This window comes from Lissotriton helveticus, chromosome 4_1 (assembly GCF_964261635.1).
Source record: "Lissotriton helveticus chromosome 4_1, aLisHel1.1, whole genome shotgun sequence".
Taxonomy (NCBI): Eukaryota; Metazoa; Chordata; class Amphibia; order Caudata; family Salamandridae; genus Lissotriton; species Lissotriton helveticus.
Genome location: NC_136063.1, coordinates 1,040,060,142 through 1,040,082,520, shown reverse-complemented (window position 1 = coordinate 1,040,082,520; position 22,379 = coordinate 1,040,060,142). Strand labels below are relative to the sequence as shown.

General features: G+C 41.3%; 1 protein-coding gene across 1 annotated transcript in view; it reads left to right on the top strand.

Moving 5' to 3' along the window:
* Positions 1–17,660, top strand: part of UBE2QL1 (ubiquitin conjugating enzyme E2 QL1) — a 128,474-nt gene extending 110,814 nt beyond the window's left edge. Inside the window, exon 2 of the mRNA XM_078687634.1 lies at positions 15,919–17,660. Coding sequence (XP_078543760.1) covers positions 15,919–16,050 — 132 coding nt within the window. The 3' untranslated portion in view covers positions 16,051–17,660. The remainder of the gene's footprint in view (positions 1–15,918) is intronic.
* Positions 17,661–22,379: the final 4,719 nt, after the last annotated feature.

Genomic DNA, 22,379 nt, shown 5'->3' with positions numbered 1-22,379 from the left:
AAGTACCTATAATAAGAGAACACATTTTGCAAAATAATTCCCACTTTGTTTAGAGCTCTGCTGGAATTCGTATATGTTGTCTTATTAAGGTCCTCAGGGCTCTAGTTATGAGAGAAATAGCTGCCTCTTAAGTAGGCTTGCCCATGCACAGCACCTGTATCCAGTAATTAAACTGGCTGATTAAGTTCTGAAGCATTTTTAATTATGTCTGCTTACAACACCAGCTCATTTTCTGAAAAGCCAGATGAGTGTTTTAAATACTTAATACGTGGATTATTCAATGTATATGCCATTTCCAAAGCACACTCTTGGTTTTACTCTTTTTTTTTCTTTCTTTCTGAATTGCATGTTGTTGTTGGTTCACGTGAATAAAACATCGTTACTGATCAGGGAACCGTTACTTTAGGGTATCTCCTAAAGATTCCTCCACTAATCCATGCTGTTTTCGGTTCCTGGTTCTGTGGTCTGATCTGTCTTTCATTTTAATGCCCTTGATTGAACTTGTTTCCTTTTTTGTTGACTCTTCATAATCTCATTAACTCTACAGTCATAAATATACTTCATAAATATACATGTCATTATAAGTGCTGGATTTATCAAGATTCAAACAATGGAACTTTATCCAGGAGTTTCCGCTAATAGGCCATGAGCCAGGACCCTAAATTTTGGCCAGTACTACTCGGATGGGATGGGTTCTAACATTTTTTTTGTTGCAGGGTATGGATGCCTAGAGATGGAATATATGTGATAGCAAGTCATCACTCTTTGTCTTTTGTCTGATATTATTGGACTAGCAACCATAGCCGGAAAGAAATAATGTTTTTCATATTTTTGATAAATAGCATACACATTCATCATAATATGTGGGAAAATAAATGTAATTCACCAGATTGGTTACATTTAATATTATTTCAAAATAAGTATGATTGGTAATTGTAATAATAACAATATAGTTCTTAAAATAATAACAATAAAATGTAATTGTATTTCTCATATATTGATAGATTATATGCATACTTTTCACTTACAGTCTCAAATAATAATTATTACATCTTACATAGGCAATGTATGTCATGAGTGAACATAACACAATTTTATCATTCACATTCGTTATCATCTTGTTCTGAATAGGTGTCATCATCCTCTGCGTCTGTTGGATTTTCACAGGTGTGAAGTCTGCACATGTCAGTGCACTTGAGGTCATTTAGACACAGACACATGTTAACAGTTTTCAGTACCTAATGCAGTTGGGAGCTAATAGATCTAACACAGCCTGAGGTGCTGTCTGACCCTCCATGCAGTCCACTGCTCCTTCCTGGTTTTGCAACATCCACCCTCTCCAAATTGGGCTAGGTGTCTTCGGATCATTCAGAAGGCATCTCTTTTTTATAGCGGCTTGTTTCTTCAGACAGTCCCTGCAAGGTGGAAGTTGACTGTCTAACTCACCTTTCTTTATGCAGAATAGGTGAAATCTCAAGTCATTCACGTGATGAACCAAAGATGTTGGTGCCTAAAACAAGCACAAGAATTGCTGCAATTTGTTCATTAGTTCTTTAGAGAGATCCCATTCATCACCGAGCTGCGATAATGTTTCCCGTGTTTGTCTGTTGGCAGACAGGATTTTGAATGCACTTACTTTTACTTTTCCTGCAAATGCACATGCTGTGTCACATTCGGTAAACGTATGGAGACCTATCATAGCTGGACAAACATTTTCACCAAGAGTTGAAGCTATTTTCCCAATGTCAAGGACTTTCATGCGTATTTTATTACCCCATTTCAAAAACTATTGAGCCAGGATTCTGTCATGGAATCCCAAACACATAATAAACACATCAGTGTCATAAGAGCTTATTCTTACTGCCTCATACACCCCTTAAAAGGTTGTGGTACAAACAGCTTGGGCTGCACAGCTACACCGTTGACTCGTCCCCTTACCAGTAAGAGTGTTATCCCATGCTAAGTTAGTGATGACATGAGGCTGAACGTTGGCTGGAAGAACAATTTGCTCATTTAAGGTAGCAGCATGTTTCTGAAGACATAAGGTGGTATAATTTTCTTCCAGTTGAGAGAATGAAATCCCATGACCAAGTCTGTTTTAGAGTACAAATGATTTCAACATTGCCTGTCAGCATTTTTACGGCCTATGGGAGTAACAACTGCTTGGGGGGTTCTGCTGGTCATTTGTTACTTCATATATAATGTCCTGACTCAATGGTTGTATAAGTAAGGTGACCCTTTTGGACAGCTTTGTGTTTTCTGGATCTCCAGTCAGAAGTCCTAATAGGGACCGTATAAGGTATTCAGGCTCGGTAAACTAATCTTTATCAACATCTGATGGATGATATGGCCATGGTGTTGATGTCAAGTTTGGTTTAATCATTGTTCTGATGTTCGATGATGTTTGTTCAATGATCTTGTTCATGCCTGTTGCCTTAACCTTTCCAACTGATCATTTTCTTTTCAAACTGGTTTTCTCTTACAATTAACTGTAGCATGACACTATCAGGTTGGGACAATAATTTTCCCTGGTGGTCTGGGAATATGTGGATGTTGTCACCGAACTCCGATTATAAATTTCTTCTAATATGTTTCTTGGTTGATTAATCTATTCCCTATATTCCTCTGCATGTCATGAGGGTTTCAAGCCTTTCAGTGAGAGTCGTCACACACATTACCTCTTTGTTAGGAATAATCACACGTCTAATGTATTCAAATAGTTCATCATATACCTCATCTCTCATATTTTTGTAGTGCTCATCAGTTTGAATGCTAGATGCATGATCTTCCTCCTTTGCTTTAACCCTTATATAGTTTCTATAACAAGATGCATGATAATGGGCTTCTGCAGCCACTATGTCCCTACTATGAACTGCTAAGATCTTTGAATCACAATTAATGGTTGCACACTCTGGCAGCCTTTTGTCAACTCTAAGCTCTGTGATCTTGATTAATTTCTCATGTGTGGATGTTCCCTTGTAGCATTTTATCTTTCCTCAGAATATACTTTCTTTAGCATACATGTTTGACTTTAATGATGTTCTTCTGTTTAAGCTTTTACTCGTGCACTCCCTTATTCCAGCATCATCACTGACACTTGCTTCAGCTTTTCGCCTAATAGTCTGAAAATCTTTATTGATTTGATTTAAATATTTCTAAAGCGCAAATGATTGCTCGAAGGCGTCTTGGCGCTGTTTAAAAACAAGAGAGGACAACCAAGCTACCAGCTTCAAAGGAAAATTGGTCACATCTACAGTAAAAAGCCAAGACTTTAGACCCGTCCTATATTTGAGACGAGAACTACCCATTGTCAGTTCAAGGGGTAGACTGTTCTAGTTTAAAGCCACACATCGATCTGGCTCCTGCCTCACCAGGTTGCCAGTCTGTCAGAGGGAACTGTCAGCTCACGATAAAAACTAGAACGGAGAGTTCTACTTGGGGAATACCACCTAAACCTGTTCTTGAGGTAATCTGGCCCAAATCCTGAAGAGCGTCGTAAGCTCTGCAAAGGCCCTAAAGATAATGTTTTGTGATTGGCAACCAGTGAAGATTACTGACCGTGTTGGGAACTGAACCATATCTGGATGTCTTAGAAAATGGGCTGCCGCATTCTGAACAATTTTCACTTTTTGTTAGATGTTTCTTTGCTAGATTTACATAGAGCACATTACAGTACTCCAACCTCGATAGCACAAGAGCAATAACAACAGTTTTCTGCATATCTGAGGACAAAGAATCTACCATTTTTCTGATGATGTGGAGAGAGAAGTAAGAAGCCAAGACATCCTTGTTTATACTTGTTCCTTATATGATAGCTGCTCGTCGATTATGAATCCTAGGATTTTTTACCTTCTGCATTGGCTTTGGCAACATGCCAAGTTCTTCTGACCACCAATCTGGAGACTATAAAATTGGGTTATTGACAAACAAAATGACCTCTGTCTTTGTGGAATTCAATGTTAAACAGTTGTGGTCCATTTAACAACCATTGCACTCATGCAGCTTCTAAAGAGCTCATTCATATTTGGGTCTTTATTAGGTTTTGACCCAATTATTTGGGTCTGGTCAGCATATGATACCAATGCCAACCCAAATGGCTTGATAAAGGTTGCTAAAGGGGTCACATTTAGATTGAAGAGAGAGTGGGGCTCAATGAAGAGTCCTGTGGTTTCCCACATGGCAGCCTGAAGGGCTTGGATGTGAAGCCCTTAAAGTCAACTGATCGAATGTGATTTGTCAGGAAAGATCTCAATAGATCGAATCCCCAAGGTCTGGAGACAGTCAAACAATAGATCATGATTGACTGTGTCAAAATCCGCAGATAGGTCCAACAGAATAAGGGCAGCATTGCTTACCAGATCCACTGAGGCCCTGATCTCTTCTGTCACCACCTGAAGGCCGACTCAGTGCTAAAACTACTACAAAAGACACATTGGTGTCATCAAGAAGGTTATTCTCTTCTAGAAAAGATGATAGTTGAGAATTCATGGCTTTCTCGCATAACTTTGCTGGGAGCAGAACCCTGGAGATAGGATGGTAATTATCCAGAACCTGCCTATTCAGGTTATGTTTGTTTAGAAGTTGCACATAATATATATGGGGTTCACCCAATTCACCCTCCACTGTCTGGGCAACAAATATCAATACCAAAAAACTGTGATGTGGCAGCACGGGGGCTATCTTCCACTGATTACAATAGATCTCTGAATTAAACATTGAATGTAAAAGGTTAGTCATGTATGGAGCTACAGCTTCTGGGATAAGATGAAAATCTTAGGAGGGCATGGAACTGACGGGAATCCAGACTTAGCTTTGGAAATCTCTTTGGCCACTTATTCCTCTGTTAATGCGACAAACTCATGAAAAGTGGGTTTGTTTAGAGGGCTTACTGAGATTTTGCCTAGCCGGATCTATAGACCTGCTGCAGATGAATTTTGAAGATTACTTCCACTTTCTGCTAAAAAATATTCTGCCAACAGCATCACAAAATGCCTGACTGCCTTCTATCCCATTACCAGAAGCTGGGGCAGAGAGATTTGTGACCACTTGGAAGAGGGTCTTGGCAGAATTACTGGCGGATTTTATTTGTTCAACTAAGAAAGCAGATTTAGATTCTGTACTAAGTTTCTTATACTTGGCAATACACACTTTGTATTTCTCTCTTTCAGTATTATTGTGTTCTCTTCTCCAAACTCTCTGCTGTCTGTAACTTTGTTTTGTAGACCTAACCGTGTCATTAAACCATGTGGAAGTAGACTTACCTCTCCTGATTATTTTTGGTTCAGCAGGGGCTACCGAAGTAATTCCACACTTAACCATCTTCAACCACTCCAACATTTTCTGTGGTAAAAACTTGGGGAACTGTGTTGCTTTTCACATTTCTTGCATTGTCTAAGTGGAATGTGATTCCTTACTTCAGCTGCCTCTAATAAAGAATTCCTTGATGAGAAGTCCTGCGGGTTGTCAGCGTAACTCTATGTTGGACATTTGACCATAAATGAATTATATACTGGGGATCAGAGGGACAGGATGTGCTTGTTTCAGTCTTCTTTATGATGCTGTATGGTCATTCACTACTAGCTCTGGGAAAAAATGTGTTCAAACATTTATACATTTTACTTGGTATACTTAATATAATCATAATTACTATTATTATTATCAATGTATATAAACACTTTTACTGTAAGTGTAATTTTACTGTAAGTGTAATTTTATAAAATAAAATTCACAATGACAAAAATTATGAAACAAATTCCAATTCACATCAAGGTATCTTAAAAGTGGGGTGGTAACACACTAAAGGCAAAGAGTAATGACTTTCTATCACATATTTTCCATCTATAGGCATCCATACCTTGCCAATAAATCATATTAGGACCCATCCCCTCCTTTGGTACCGATAACCTTCTTAGCTCAAAGCCTATATGTGCTGGAAGCGTCAGCCCTCCTCAGCTCAGGAATGCCACAGTACTTGACTTTTCCTGTCTGCTGCATTTGCCCTAACACGCTTTCTTGTTACCAAAGACGTATTCTATACCCTCCATTATTAGGAAATGTTTCGTTTTGACAGAAACTGAAGGGCTTTTCTCCCAAGTCCTAATAAATACTTCCTCACTGGCATATGTGTCCTCCACTCACCATATATCCCTTGAGTCACGTCTCGAAAAGTATATCTGCGAAGAGCCATAGTGCAGCTTCTATGTTTCCTAATTCCAGGCAGTTTTTCTGCCAGGCCTGCTTCACTTTACGAATATGCCCAGGAGCCTCTGAACCTGCTCTCCTTTAAATTTGATCTGATGGCATTTGGTGATGTATACAGGCGGTTCTTGCATGAGCCCCAATTGTTCCTTAAACCAGGAATGTATAAACTCTTAGAATATGACCACTCAGTACTTTTAGTGGAGCCAACGTCTCTCAGAAAGTTGGCTTGCCAATGATGCATGGCTAACTCAATCCTGATGTGCCATCTCTATTAATGCTCATTCTCAGGGTGAACAAGATCAGTTTCACTTGGCCTCTATATGTTTTCTTTTAATCTTGTGTCATCTTTAATGGCTTGTCTAAACACAAACATAGTCCCGTATTGTCACTTCTATTTATTTATGGAAAAATGACCCAATTCGATCCCTTCTTCTTGGGTGGTCCACTCAATGCTTGCTTTAATCCATGGAAGTTCAAGTAGATGTCCAAAAATACAGAATGATTAATTTTAGGTAGCAAAGAGTAAAGCCTATGTCAAGGGACTCCCTCACACAAGACATGCAGTAGAAATCTGAGCTACCATGCCCTTTAAGCGGGTAGGCTGCTCATCATTTCCACTGCACTGGCCGCATTTTGGCTTGTTTCAATGGACACGGATGTGGTTATAAACACACACTCCTAGTGGGCCTATTTCAATTTTAACATTGGTTATTGACAACATAAACTGATTCAAAGAGTGGATTATCTGAAAGATATCAACACTGGAGAACTGGAGTTACCATTAAGTAACTCATTTCTTTGCTCATGTGTTCTCTGACAGTTAAGTATTTCCAGTTAAATATTGGCATTATTAGGAATTTTATCTGGACAAATGTAAAAAAAAAACTAATGTATATTATTCAATTATTAACTCTTAAAGAACTAACTTGCTCCCCCCCTGTCATTGTATTGAACATCTATGCTACATAAGTGCAGGGAAAAATTACTTGTTTGAATTTTGCATTTGGCCATATGCAATTACAATTCTCAAGTCTTGTGGTAGAAACTATAGCCAAAATGCTTTTTCCTTCAGTGTACTTTTTACAGTTTTATTTGCACATCACGCCATGGCTCTTTTATGCAGGGCAATACATATAAAGTTGCAACCATGCAGAACCTTAGAATGGTCAGATTGTTTGTGAATTGGGGGCCATGTTTTGCAGAATTGCTTAGTCAGTGGGGGTAAAATGTGGTTGTCAGAAAGGTTCTCTAGCAGTCTCGTTGCAACCAACTGATGGAAACAATTTATAAATTTCAGTCTTCTGAAGGTGTTCATACAAACACTAGATCATGCTGTGTATCGAAGCACATGTAAGTCTCTTCAGCATTTAGTACTCATAAGTGTGAGGATTTCATTCAGTTTTACTCAACAGGCTTATGTTTTCGCTTACAAGCACCAGTGAGGAAATTAAGGATGTAATTTGTGATGTCATCTTTGACATCATGTGTGAAGTCAAGAAAGTGTGTTGGGTTGAAATAGAGGGCCTGATTTAGATTTCGGGAGATGGGTTACTCCGTCACAACAGTGATGGCCATCCCGTCTGCCTAAATCGAAATCCCATAATATCCTATGGGATTTAGATTTCAGTGGACCAGATATCCGTCACCGCTGTGACGGAGTAGCCCGTCCGCCGAGATCTAAATCAGGCCTATAGTTTACACAATGGTCCTAACTATTTGTAGCTTTTTGGTTTTGTTTCTAAACCATGTCAACTGTGTGTGTGTGGGGGGGATTGTGTGTGTTTGGGGGTGGGGTGGGTATATACAGCTATAGCTATCTGTGTATCCCTCTGCCTCGCACAGAGATTGATACACTATTTGCTACTACTGTTGCGTAGCGAGTGGCCATGACTCACAAAAGGCAAAGCCTTGAGTGAGTAATAGTGTCACTGCCCTCAATCACAAGAAGGGATTTTACCTAGCTGAATTCCGTGCAACTGCAGATCTGGTCTATGCCATGCTGTTTGTGGGTCCTCCCTAGAGATAGCTTTATGTGTCTTGTCTAAGAACCTTTTGTACGTAATTACAATATTCCAAATGGGGCTTGGGGTTTATAGTGATTTGCTTGGATGAGTGGTATGATTCCACTCCTTATAATCAGGTAAATACTTTTTACCTTTTTCTATCAGTATGTCATGGGAGTTAGCATGTTTCCCCCCTCTCTCTCTCTCCCCTTATGTGCTTATTTTGTTTTATGTTTCTGACACTTTCCGCTATGCATGTTGCCTCACCCAATTTCCCCTTTTCTCACCCACCATTCCCCGCTCTTCTATTTCTTTTTGTTCCCACACCTGCTGTTATTCTGCCACCCCTCTCCAATCTTTCATTGCTATTTGTCCCCACCAGTCCAGCCATTACTTAGCCACCCTTCCCACGTTTTTTTTTTCTTTTACCATACAACTACTGGGCTGCCCACTCCCTAATTTTTGAACTCCTTTGCTTATGCTTTTTTGTCATTAATTTACCGTTGAAAATGGTCGTCAGGCTTCTTGGAACAGTAAATTACGCTTCCCTACAAAAGCTAAGAGCTGCCAGTACTTTACGACCTATACACATGCATTATAATGTTACCAAGCATGCACATGGACTGAAGGCCATTCTGCCTCGGCTTTCAGCAAATACTTTTCAAAATGTTTGGCCATGCTTTCCCGCGTGTCATGATGCAGTAGTGGCCATCTTGGAGCTGTTTTTTCTCACGAAGACCAACGATTCCAAAAGGACAGTTGTTGTGCAAACATGCGAGACACAGGGAGGCTGTTTGAATAATCTATTTCTATTTTCCACTATGTTTTACAAACAAGCAATAGCAAAAACCAATAGCTTAACCTTCACCTTTTGACTTTGGCAATACTTGCTTCACGTGCAGTGGTTTTAAAAATGCTATTTAACAAATAACCAGAACACGTGGGGTCACATTCATGCAGTGAGAGAGTTACAGTAATTAGGCATTGTATGTATGGGTGCTGTTGTTTTCTTTATTAGTCCCTTGGATAGAACATTGGGAGGTGGCCAGCGAATCGGAATGCAGGATACAGCTGCCTTTAGAGACCCACAAAGGGAGCATTCTGTTCTGCCAGCTCCCACTGTCTATCAGGTGTGCTATATTCCCTGCAGGGCAAACACCACTCAAAACGGGGAGGGTTGTGGGAGCAGTTGCTGCCTCTTACTGGAAAGATAGGTTGAAAAACATTGCTTCATTCCCTCAGAGAACTTCCTCGGCCTCTTCTGAAGCAGCTTGTTGAGAAACGTACGTCTAGGCCACTCCCTTTGATGCTGCTGAGTGGAACACCCAATCAGCCAAGAAAATTAGAAAAAGCATATACTCAGTTATTCTACATTGTTCTACTTTGCTGGCTGATTTTTCCAACATCTCAGCTAAAGCAAGGGCACCCAGACAGGCGTGTCTCAAACAGCTGCTTTAGAAGAGGCTGAGGAAGTGCTGTGGGAGAGGTAGCAATTATAAAATCTCACCAAAGATGGCATTAGCTGTGCTTACCTCTTGTAATCATCAAAAAAATTAGAAAGCAACTTTTCCTCCTTCTCTTTGTTAATCTCCTTTACGGGCTTTTGATCGGAGAGCAGTTGTGAAGCAGTTTCTTTGCTCACAACTGATATATACATTGTTAATGCAGACGTGTCAAATACAGTTGGAATGGGCTTTGCCGGGTGTAACCATGTGACGAATGCAGTAGGAAAGGTTTTTGTATTGTAATTGACAAATACAATGTATTTTACTTCATGAACTCCGTGACCATCACAGGAAGAGGCCTTACCTCGCTGAACTTGAGACACCTTATTTTACAGATCTCTACTTCGGGATATGCTAGAGAGGTCTGGCTTGCACTGTGTACTTTTATAATTTAAAGTTTAGTGTATAGTTGTGGGTGAATGGAAGTGATTTTTATATTTCTTTTACAAACATGCTGTGATGTCAGAGCAGCTTGTACAAGAAAATAATTAAAAGGGTGTATAGGGAGAGTGTAGTCTCATTCACAATATAAATCGATTTAGGTACACTCAGTCTGAGTTACATGACCTGAAATAAAGTGGGGCGAGTAGCTGCCCTGGCAAGAAAACTCATACTTCATATGTTTTCTTTCAAAGGAAAGAATCACTTTGGAAAATCTTTAATGCATTTGCACTTCCACAAAGTTTTAAAATCGCAGTCCTCTTTCAATGGAACTTGTCATTTCTGTATAGAGCTGATTTGTTTACTTTTTATTATATGGACTTTGGAACCAGTACTACGAAAAGCCTAAGATATGAGTACAAATGAAGAAAATACGGCACGAGTGCACTCGAAATTGTTCTGGTTAAACACAATAATAATCTTTTCTTCAAAAACTCTAATATTAAAGTGTGCTCCCTGTAGGGGGCTCTGTCAGCCTCCTGAATACAAAAGTAGACAAAAACATCCCGGATGAATGTCCAGGAGCTCAAGGTGCACTACTATAGTGTCACTTGATCTAAATTGTACAGTTAAGTAATCACAATCATTATTTAACCAATTATGATAAACTTGATCAAGTAATCAATGAATCGTTGTCTTTCAACATGAGTACTTAATACATTTCCAAATCAAAAACAAACAAGGAAGATATATGAAATCTGCTTTTAATCAGTCCATAGCAGAATTTTTTCAAAAGCAACACGTTGATGCTTAACTCAGCATAATGAATCAGGTAACAATTGCATTTTCTTTTCCCAATGCGTTTCGGGCGGGAATCAGTCCTTCCTCAGGGGGATCTACAACATTAATATTAACTGTAAGTATCAACAAAAGAACAAACTAAAGCTGCATTAATCATGCTTAAATGTTATGTCGCTCATAGGAAAGAACTAGCAGGGGTCCAATAGTAACACTGTTATATAGGACTAAAAAGAACCATGAAGAAAAAACATGAAAAAAGCATGCTTTTATATTTTGTTGATACTTACTATAATATTGATGTTGTACATTCCCCTGACGAAGGGCTGATTTCCGCCCGAAATAAATTGGAAAAAGAAAATGCAATTGTTACCTGATTTATTATGCTGAGTTCAGCATCAATGTGTTGCTTTTGAAGAAATTCTGCTATGGACTGATTAAAAGCAGAGTTCAGATATCTTCCTCATTTGTTTTGATTTGGAAATGTATTGAGTACTCATGTTGAAAGACAACGATTCATTGATTAAGTTTGTCGTAATTTGTTAAATAATGATTGTGATTACTTAACTGTACACTCTGGATCAAGTGGCACTATAGTAGTGCACCTTGAGCTTCTGGACATTTATCCGGGCTGTGTTTGTCTACTAAGATATGAGTACTGCAGGTTTATATTTACCCCTCCACTTTCCCTTTTCATTAGGCTTGAAATATAATCAAAATGTAATACCTATCGTCCAGGCATTTGTTCATTGATAGTTTTTTCGGGTGGTTTCCATAATCTCATGTCAAGATTCGGCATCCAAATGTGTTGTAAATAATCCCTACTGTTCTGAGGCATGCAGCTTGTATTGGCTCAATTATATATCCAGGTAAAACAAGCACTATCAAAGCCAATAGGTTTTGCGATTATAATGGAAGTGCCAAGCTGTTTGTTTTGGCAATATTTGTCTGTAAAACATTGTTTTAAAAAAGTAAAAGAAAAGGCATTTCAAAATACTGGAGGTAAAGGAAACACCTCACATGTTTTCCATTTTTATAAATGGTGTGGTTTCATTTTAAAATCTTTTTTATTTAGTAAATTCCGGACAGAATTTAAAAAAGAATAAGGAAATGTCAGAAAAAAAATAGGAACACTTCCCAAACCTTAATTTACTTTTTTAGTATATAACCCTTTGCACCTCAAAACTAGCCCAGGGGGCAGATTTATGGGCCTCCAAGAGAAGTGTCATGCTAAGTACACCCTCTGCCTCAAACGCCCTGCTAAGTGAGTGCAGCAGATGGACCTCCACCCTACTCCATGACAGTTTTTGTTTGCCAAAGCTTGGTTTTAATGCAATATGTGGAATGCATGAGATAAAACAAAAAGAACCCTCAAAGTCTGCTTGTAAGCCCTAGTCCAACAAAAATATCCCTGTTGTTAACATTTTATAGAAAAACTTGAAGGGTGGGAGCAATACAGCATGAAGGGACGTATTTGAGGCTGAAGCAGTATGAGAGGGATAGAGCTAGCACACACATGCACTCTTATTGAGTGATGAATGAAAAAGAAAAAACGTAGTTCCTTAAATATTAGCAGCAGAAGGATGCAGGTCAGCCAATCACAAAGATTGTAAAGAGGGCGTGCTCCAGAATCGGGAGAACACGCAAGAGAAGGCAACCCACTGAATATGCAAGCAAGTAAGAGTGACAGAGCCAACCAGTGGTAAGCAATGGGCAGGTTGTAAGACCACTCTAAGCTCACAGTAGGTCTTTGCAACCAAGCAGCTTGTGCTGCCTAGTAGGATCGACCTAAAACAGTAACAATGAAGCCAAAATCAATACACATGGATAGCAGTCAAATTGCTTATCCATGTTCAGGGAATATCAGTAGAATGTCTCTATTCTATAAGACCCACATGGTTCATAATACTTCTGATTTAGAAGGAAAGAGAAGTTTAATTATGTTAGTTTGGCAACAGGGAAAACTGTAATGAATCCATTTGGGTAATGGAACAGCAGGAAAATGATGGTGCAGCGTCACTGCGTCTTTATAATGGTCCTCCAACAAATGTTACTTAGTGCATTGTCAATGCCTATCGTGATAATTTGACAAGAATCACCCCTTCTGCCCCATGAGCAACTTTGAGCGACCCACTGCTTCTAAAAACAGTATTAAACATGTAAATTGATTTATTTTTAATATGGGCGATATTAAGTATTTAAGGCAACTTTATTTTAGTAACTCTTTATTTCAATTACTCTTTGTTGTTGACTCCATATTTTTTAAACATGATTTATACGTGTAACATACATACATTCACTAGCACGGTGTTGAATAATCTCCATCCGCGTGCTTCAGTTGCATTGTTTATACTTTTCACGTTAAGCAATTTCGGAAATATACTTTGGAAAACCACTTTATGTAAATCATTTAATGATTTCTGTATTCTGTAAGCCCCTTTGCCATTCCTTTCACCCTGCTGGGTATATTCTTAAGCATATTAGCATCTCATTGACCCCTGACCTGCAGCGGTTTATCCATGCACATGTTAATCAGTAGTGTTTAACGAGATTAACTGAGGTTGGTTGGCTTCGTACAGAATCAAATGTGCAGCTTTGATGGAAGGAGCACCTCGGCTCCCAAAAGTCTACCAAGCATTTCTCGCATACAGCGTTTAAATTGCCCACAGGTTTTCAAAATGTGTTGTTGCGCATGTAACCACCGTTTGAAAACAGTTTTAGCTGGGTTTTGTAATGAAGTTGCCTCATGTACTCTTGAGTCTGTCTTCTATTCCTTGAACTATAAATTCCTTCAATTGTCGAAAACGGAACTATGAAGGTGCAACATCAAAGTCTAAAACCAGTTTAAGGATAAAGCTAACATCAAGAATGCAAACGTCTTTAAAATGTGAGGGCAGTTTAATTTAAGATTTACAGTGGAGGCCTGATGTGGCCACCATGCCTGCATGGGGATTCCCTAAATCTCTGTCATGTTAGGTAGAGAGGCACAAACCTTTCAGGAGCTGCAGACCATCTCTGCGCCTTGTCCCACCTGAAAGCAGCAGCCCAGCTGTAAGGTTACTAGTGCGACCCCTGTCATACTAGCCAGAAACCAGTCATTATCAAGTTGTGTGGGCACAAATAAAAAATAACTAGCATTCTAGCGTATTAAAATTAAGTGCCGGGCTTTTGTCAGGAAGCAGCTTGCACCAGCCCATTTCTCCTGTTAGCACCACCTAAAACAGAACCAAATACCAACCATAAAAGAGGGGAGAGGATGTGGTGTAACGGCCAGAGCTGCCGACCTCGGAGCTGGGGAACCAAATTCGAGTCCCAGCATTGGCTCAACATCCTGTGATTCTGGACAAGTCAATTAATCTCCTCCTGTCCACCATAAATGAATGGGAAGGTGTACTTAACTGGTGCTCATGAATAGCGCTGCTGTTGGTGATTAAGTGCTGGTGCTGAGCACCGGAACCCACCGGCTAAAACTAAGCACTGGTCTAAGCCAGCCTAATAGATTACTGGCATATTTACCAACACCCAGCTATGTACTGCTATTCAACTGTCATGTGATACCAGTATTTAAGGTGCTAATGAATTTTGATGCACACGATTTCTGATTTGAGATTCACTGATATGCTGACTGCGACGGTTATCACATCTCCAGCACAGTGTCTAAAATCTGTATTATTTCAAATGATAGAAGATTCTCTACTCGGTCACAGGTGTCTGATAATTTTGTACTGTAGCACAAACATTTATTTGCAGGGAATCCAACAGTTCTATTGCACATAACATTTTACAACCGGACCATAATGCCTTTTACGATGCAGGGTAATGAAGGGTTCTACATAGAAGTGATAGATCTTGGAGTCAACAATTATTTCAGAAGCATCATTTAACATTTGCCTCTAAAAATTGAGGGTCTTATTCAAAAGCTCCTTGCAACGCCAGTGCGTCACTTTTTGTGATGCATCGGCGGCGAGTTTTACTGCTCCATATTTACAAGGACACGAAAGCAACCCTACATGGTTTTTCCTGTCCTTGCAAATACGGCCCCTTCACACGCAGCACTTTGCGTGAAAGGGCCATTCCATGGGTGTTGCTGTGGGTGTTCCCACGCAACACCCATGGAACCTGACACATTTCCAGATTTACAAGAAATTGTAAACTTGGAAATGCGTCTGAATCCTACGTCTCCCCAGGGGAGGCGTAGGGAGGCGCAACGAGGAGAAATGTATTAATGTCTCCTTGTTTTTTTCCTCTTTCTATGCGTGCTGCATGAAGCACACATAGAACAAGGAAATCACCTATTGTGATTATTTATGTGCAGGAAGGTGTCCCTTCCTGCACATAAACAATCATTTAAAAAATGGTGTTTGACAACCTCATATGTGTGCTAATGCAGCACACATAGAAGTTCAAAACGCCATTTTAGATTGTTTATGTGCAGGAAGGTACGCCTTCCTGCACATAAACAATCATCCCCGTGATGCAGGCACCCTAGCACCATGGTGCAAGGGTGCCTGCTTTGGCAGCTAATCGTGCGCCAGGGCAGTGGAGAGCTCCGTCATGTCGTCGTAGCTTTAGTTTCTTCGGAATTAGCATAGCAGAGCCAAATGACTTGCGGCACCGTGCTGAATTAATTCTTTGTAAATAAGGCCCTGAAACTCTAAAGCCAATATATTTTGGGAAATATGCTTTAAAATGTACCAGTGGATCCCATTTAAAAAATATATGTATTTATTAGGGGCTTTTCAACCCCTCTTTTGAAAACTGACCCCGCTTGCTCCGTGAACTATACAATTCTACTATCATTTCTTTGAAATGGTTCCATAGCAGTGGCAAAAAAGAAATATCTACAAAACTGAAAGCCAGCCGTGCTGCATTTTTGCTTATTTGTGCAAAAAGCCTCAGTTGTTGCAAGCTTGATCCTCTCTACCCACTGATGTTTTGTAAATCTGCGTTACATTTTTCGTATTTTAAAATCCAACCATTTTGTTGAATTCAGTGACTGATATTGTGTTTTTTTGTTCTGTTTGTTGCAGGGTCGTATCTGCCGGAAAGCTGCCAAGTCGAAAAAGTCATTCAGCCGCAAGGAAGCAGAGGCCACGTTTAAAAGCCTGGTGAAGACCCACGAGAAATATGGCTGGGTCACCCCTCCCGTCTCTGATGGCTGATGCCGGCGTCGAGGGAACAACAAAAAAACAGACGCTTTTCAGACTCCACAAGCAGACACTCACGCACGTACACTCACACACTCAAACAAAAGTACTCCGCCATCTTGTACTCTGTGCTGTGTCTCATCACTTCCAAGGCCCCTCTCCCCACCTACATTCTCTTCTACTACCGTTTCTGTTTGAAATCATGAATGTCAAGAAGACTTTAACTTATTTATGGACAGATGTGTTTACAGAGAAATAAGAGTGAGAGGAAAGCCGGCGTTTTCTCCAGATGAAGTTTCCAGACTAATGAATGATAGTCCTGGGGTCACCTTCTTCAAGAGGTTGCGACTGCGTCATGTGTCCGTATTGTCCTCCGCTTCTTTCCATGACGGCAGCTTTGAGACGGCAGCAGTGGAAATTCCATCCACCTGCTGCTCGGCTCATTGACATGTAAATGAGGCAGTCAATATTTAATAGGCAGGCCTAGCATAGCATTGTCAGGTACATGTTTGCTGTGCTGTTGAGCTTGGCTCCTCATGCTTTTCCCGGCCGACTCCGACAAAACCGAAAGGCTGGCCTGCACGCGCAGGAAATGGCAGGCGCGGCTTGGACTGAATTGGGATTAAAACCGTGGAAGAGATTAATGTGATTAGGCTCGACCGTGAAATGGTTTTCAACTACAATTAACCAAGTAGCGGTTAAAAAGGTGACCGTTATTCCTGCTGATTGTTTGGTGTGCTGTTGTGCAAAGATAAACTTGTGCTGTTAGATAGAAGCAAAACTGCTGCTCAGTATGCGGTGTACCGCAGGATTCCCACTGGGCCGGGGGAGTAAAACAGGCCCCTGTGGCGCAAGGGGGCCCATTCAGCCTAAAGCCTCTGAATGTCTGTAAGATACGGGAGTCTTAGGGGCCCCCATCATCTGTGTTATACCACTGCATTCAGCGCATGGTATTCTCGTATTTTCCTGCCAATGTACAGTGAGGCTGTGCGAATACTGTAAATTCAGGTGCGCTTCATCGATAGTATTGCAGGTTACCGTAAAGGCACGGTTAGCTGAGTTGTTCAAATCGTCACGAGGCCGTTTCACTCTTTACCTCCCAATCAAAGCTCATCAGATTGCAGATAAATATTAACATTCATTTGCCAGAGATATCTGAAGAGCAGAGGCCGAAAGGCAAACCTGCAAGAAAACTACAACCACAGTTCAAGATCATTGTGTGCTTTTATCAACTACTGATTGAGTGAACGTGAAAAAAGGACTGAGTTCGTGCCAGACAAACGCAAAGATGAAGTTTAGAAACGACACGGTGACCGTTGTCAACAAAGCCTTGAAGCAGACCCAAAAAAAGGAGTTCTAACTGTTTGTAAGATGATTTGCATGTCACCGAAGTATGATTTGTTTTATTAGTGTTATTTATTTATTAGTCGATGTGTGTGTACTTTGAGTCAAGCGACCGAGAGAAACCACTGCTGTATATAAATGTAATGTTATTTAATTAAAGTTTAATTTATCCCTTGTGTTGATAAAATTGAGGCTTTGTGACTGCCTCCGTGAAAGGAGAGAACATTGAAGCCTTTTTGAATGTAAAAATAAAAAACAAAATGAGAGAATCAGAAAAGAAACTTTGTCAAAGCCAGTCACATCCACCCAAAACAGATGCATTGTGAAAATGTGTTTACATTCTAAGAATACCTTAAATGACTGAGAGTATCGTGGTTAAAACCCCAAAAGAGCAATTGTTAACCCTACCGTGCTCTCGCAAAACGAATGTTGTATATGTTAGAATGGATTGTTATCAATAACTGGTCTGTTCTCACTGTATTTCAGTAGGCAACTCAAAGCCCTGAGTTCAAAGGGGTCTCCGACAGACTGTCCTGCTCCCTGTCTGAAATGATGACGCCAAATGTCAATACTGACCCAAAGGTAAACGTATGCGTGGGAAACATCTTAACAACGCGGTTATTACACCGCAATGCTGTTACAACGCGGTCGTTACAACGACCGCATGCAACAACGCTATGCCATTACAACGCAAGTCTTTACATCGACTTGCGCTAGATGGAGTGCTAACATTAAAAATGGTGTAGTTTACTATCCCAACACCTTCCCTACTGCTAAGTGGACTGGAGTTGGAATAGTAAATTACACTTTTTTAATGTTAGCACGCCACCTAGCGCAAGTCGATGTAAAGACTTGCGTTGTAAAGGCATAGCGTGGTAACATGCAGTCGTTGTAACGACTGCGATGTTACAGCACGCGTTGTAATAACACGCGTTGTTACATCATACATCCCGTACGTGTAAGTTTACCATTTTTTAGTATTCACAGACTAAGTGCAAAGTTTTACCTGTCTGCATTTCCTATGCTTGTGTATGCAGAGTTCTCAACCCCGATTGCAGAGGGTCTATGTGTGGAGAACTCCAAAGCACAGGGAGTGCAGTCGTAAAATTCTGCATGTAGTTTATGAATACCAAACAGCAGTTAACTTAAACAAAAGTGTAAGTTAACCTTTGTGAATCAGGACCAAATAAATGACATTAATCCAAATTATCAGTGTTCATAAAATAAACTCTTTACCTTCCAACAATGGTTGGTAATGTTGAGTATGAATATAGTATACATGTCAGCTCTTAACTCTTGTTGACTAAGCTGTGGCTAGCATCAATTTTCCAAACCATTTCAAATTTTTCAGCCCACAACATTTTCGGCCTGTTTGTATAGTCAGGTTAATAAAGCGCCATGGTTTTGCTAACTGATTAAACAAATATATGTATTTCATTCAGCTCTCACCCTACCCAAAAAGCAAGAACTACTTTTGGCATTCATAATTGGACCGGTGGGTATTATGATTATTATGATGTTGATATTAGAATTCCCAATGTGTGGGTGCTGCTGGTACAGCATGATTCTGAAGATGTATTAGATCTCACTTAAGCAAGAAGGTACTGCCAAGAGTGGGAGGGCACTATAGCATGATGATACATGATCAGCAATTGCTTTACTATTGTCAGAACCCCTTTCATAGGGCCAATGGGAATGCAGGGACGTCTGGGCCCAACTGTGGTGGTTGTGGCTTTTTACTCCTGCTGTCTCAGGGCCCGTCCTGCTATGGATCCTGAGCAACTGGGCCAAAACCGCTTCTGCACTTGACTCTCAGTGGTAGCTGTAGATGAGCAGTCAAAGGCTTCCTCAGTGGGGTGGGGAGAGGAGTGGAAGTGTAGATACCAGTGAGTGAACAACACTCATAACCCAAAGTGTGTAGACTATAAATAATAAACCTATGTCCATTCCAACACTTTTATATGAAAAATAAGGATCGTATTTTAACTCTACACATGCAAAGGAATAACAATATTCATATGCAATAATACACCCAGATTGAGGTGGGGCTCTAGTAGTTGTCAGGCGAATCCCTGTCCCACCCGCATCCTTGTAACATGTCCAGGGTTATTCCCCCATTCACTGGTGGCCACATCCAGGGAATACATACTAGTAGACTGTATTCAAGAGTTCCCCTTTGACTTTTTAATTAATAATCAAAAGTGTCTATGGTGCAGCAACACCCTTAGGAGCAAGTTTTCATAGGCCCCACAGTCCCAGTTTAAGTCTTAATCATCCGAAGGTATGGAAGTGTTCAGCAGTGTAGCAAGTACCCTCTCCATGGCAACTCCTGAGTTCAGATCCTATTTGACTAATACGGGTCGTGTGCAGTTTATGCAGCCGCACCAGGCAGGCACAGGCTCTCTTCTTCAAGCACCACTGCAGGCTCGTCCAGTGATTGGAGCTGCTTTCACTCACCAAACATGGGGGTGGTAGGGGGATTCTCCAGCTCCTGACTGGAGCTTCAGCGAGGAAGCGATGTCTTCGGCGGAGTGCTTGCTATCTTCAGGTAATTAGTCAGGTGCAGTTTGCAGCTTTGACCTGGCAGTCACAGCAGTAATCCTCTTGTCCGTGCACGACCCAAACACTTAGCCAGAGTGGTACCGGCATTCCCTCCTGGCATACAAGCTTTCCACATTATCCACAATCGGTACGCAGACTCTTTTGGTGCGATCACCCTAACTACGGTGGCCCTTCTGGCATATGGGGTGGCCGATCTCAGCGGGCACAAGTCTCACACTCCTGTCCCAAATAAGCTAAACAGCGCCCCCCTCTCATACGGCGTCACTGCAGTTCAGGCTTGGTGTTCTTCACACAGCTTAGATCAGGGCAGACCTCTCCTGGAATACGGGATCACCAGACCTGTCCTGCACACAGGCAATGACCCGATTGGTTCACAGCATCTCTCCTCACACCTTGCTCCGGGTGTCCTCTCTGTAGGGCTATAAACTGTACCTCACTTCCTCCAATGCTCTCCTCTTCCTCACATGGTCTTGGCACGCAGGCAGGTGTTGTGGCTCCAGGCTCTAGGGGAAGGTGATCTTGGTTTCCCCTGGGTGATCTCCCCTCACCCAGCAGAGAGACTAGCAGACCTTGCCACCCCCACCCCTGGTCACAGGCAGTCATTTTTCAGAGCTTACCATTCTCACGCAGCCTATCTGGCTGCTTGGCAAATGACAACGTTTGGGGTCTCAACTTCCCCATTTCCAGACACCAAAATGTGGTTTAGGGTCCGAATCAGTGAAGTTTTATGTATGGATTCTGCTTCTTTTGAAGTGTCCACTTCTCTTTTTCTTCTTTCCTCATGAAAGGATGTCTGTCATAGCAGGCAAGAATCAGAAGCTGATTGATCGACTACACAATTAGTGGGAGTGGCCATCGTCCATACCTAGGTGTCAGCCACAGTGATGTAAGCATTAAAAGGTTAATTTCATGCCCCCAGCCCTACTCTTTATTATTCTCTTATCAGTGCCGTTGTCTTTCTTGAGTTGGGCCCAGGCCCCTTCCTTGTGATCTATCACTGAATCAAAGAGCAACCTTTTTGAAGTGTAAAGTGAGGGTCCCTTCCCTTAGTGTGTCCCACCCTGTTCACAGGAATGCAGCAATTCATAAATCTAGCTGTGGTGAATCCTCAACCCCTCAGGTCTTCACCAGGCAGTCCCGGGCTTCCCTAAATAGAACCCGGTTCCGCCATATAATGTACCGATGCAAGCACACTTACATAGTGTATATTAACGCTTAGTGTCCAACCAGCACTGGTTTCTCAATGCATTGTACTGTTACAACTACACATACATTCAGTACACACATTCAAACTGCGTGCACTGTTCAGCACTGAAGCTCTTCTATACTGTACCAGGGTGTGCTGTTTGCAAACACACTCTGTCCCAGCACATGCACTTACCATGTGCACGCTATACAACACTTCATGCAAGCATACATTCACCCAGTACGTGCTTTCATTGCACGCGCACTGCACTGCATTACAGCTTTTAGGTCATGTATTGCCCACAGGCATTGATACACTCAGCACTTGCACTAATCCCACATGTACTACACAGTGCTGCTTTATCCCTTTGCTGCACCCTTCCCAGGCGCACACACACATCCAGCACAGAATCACTACTCCGGTGCTGCACAACTCTTCACATCTGCCTGATATAGGCCATGGGTGAGTTAAGCACACTGCAGTGGAACTTTAAAAAGATGAATGAGCCTGTAGGCCTCACTCCAGTGACACAGGGTAAAAAGGCCTTGTTCAGTACTACTGATCCCTATAGGGAATGCTGCTACCACCCCCTTGTTCTGATTAACTCTTGGTGAAAACTATAGCTTTCCACCAGTGTTAAAGTAGTGCTGCGGCCGTCCCTCTCATTCCAACACCCCAATCCGCGAGACGGGCCTATGCCATGGCGCACACGTTGACAGTGTTCGCCTATAACAAAAAAAATCAGCATTAGGGATCAAGACAACAGTACAGGTGAGCACTCAGGGCAGGGGTACATGTCTTTAATCATGCAGAGGACTTATCCATCCCAACATCTATATTCGGCTAATTTGCTTAGGCCAGTATTCTGTGGCTCAAAGTGGCCGATACTCATTGATGAATTGTAGGTTACTGTTTTTTTTAGTCTCTCCAGATGGATCATAAAGTGTCCTAAATTTGCCACTTCAGCCCTCTTAAGGTGTCTTTCCACACACAAAGGACAACGCAGAAATGTTTTTGCCTGCAAAATGGTCACCTGAAAAACCTTTCTAAAGCATAAGTCGCCTGTATCAACCTCATCTTGTGAAATGTCCTCGGGTATGAGACAGGATCTGGAAAAACTTAATTTGGAGCAATGGCTGATAGGTTGCACCAAGTATGGTGCTGTTCAGACATCAGCAGATGTGATGATATTGGCCCGTAGTAGCAACACCCGGCACCCTTGTGTTGAGTTGCTTTTTAACGTGTACCACTG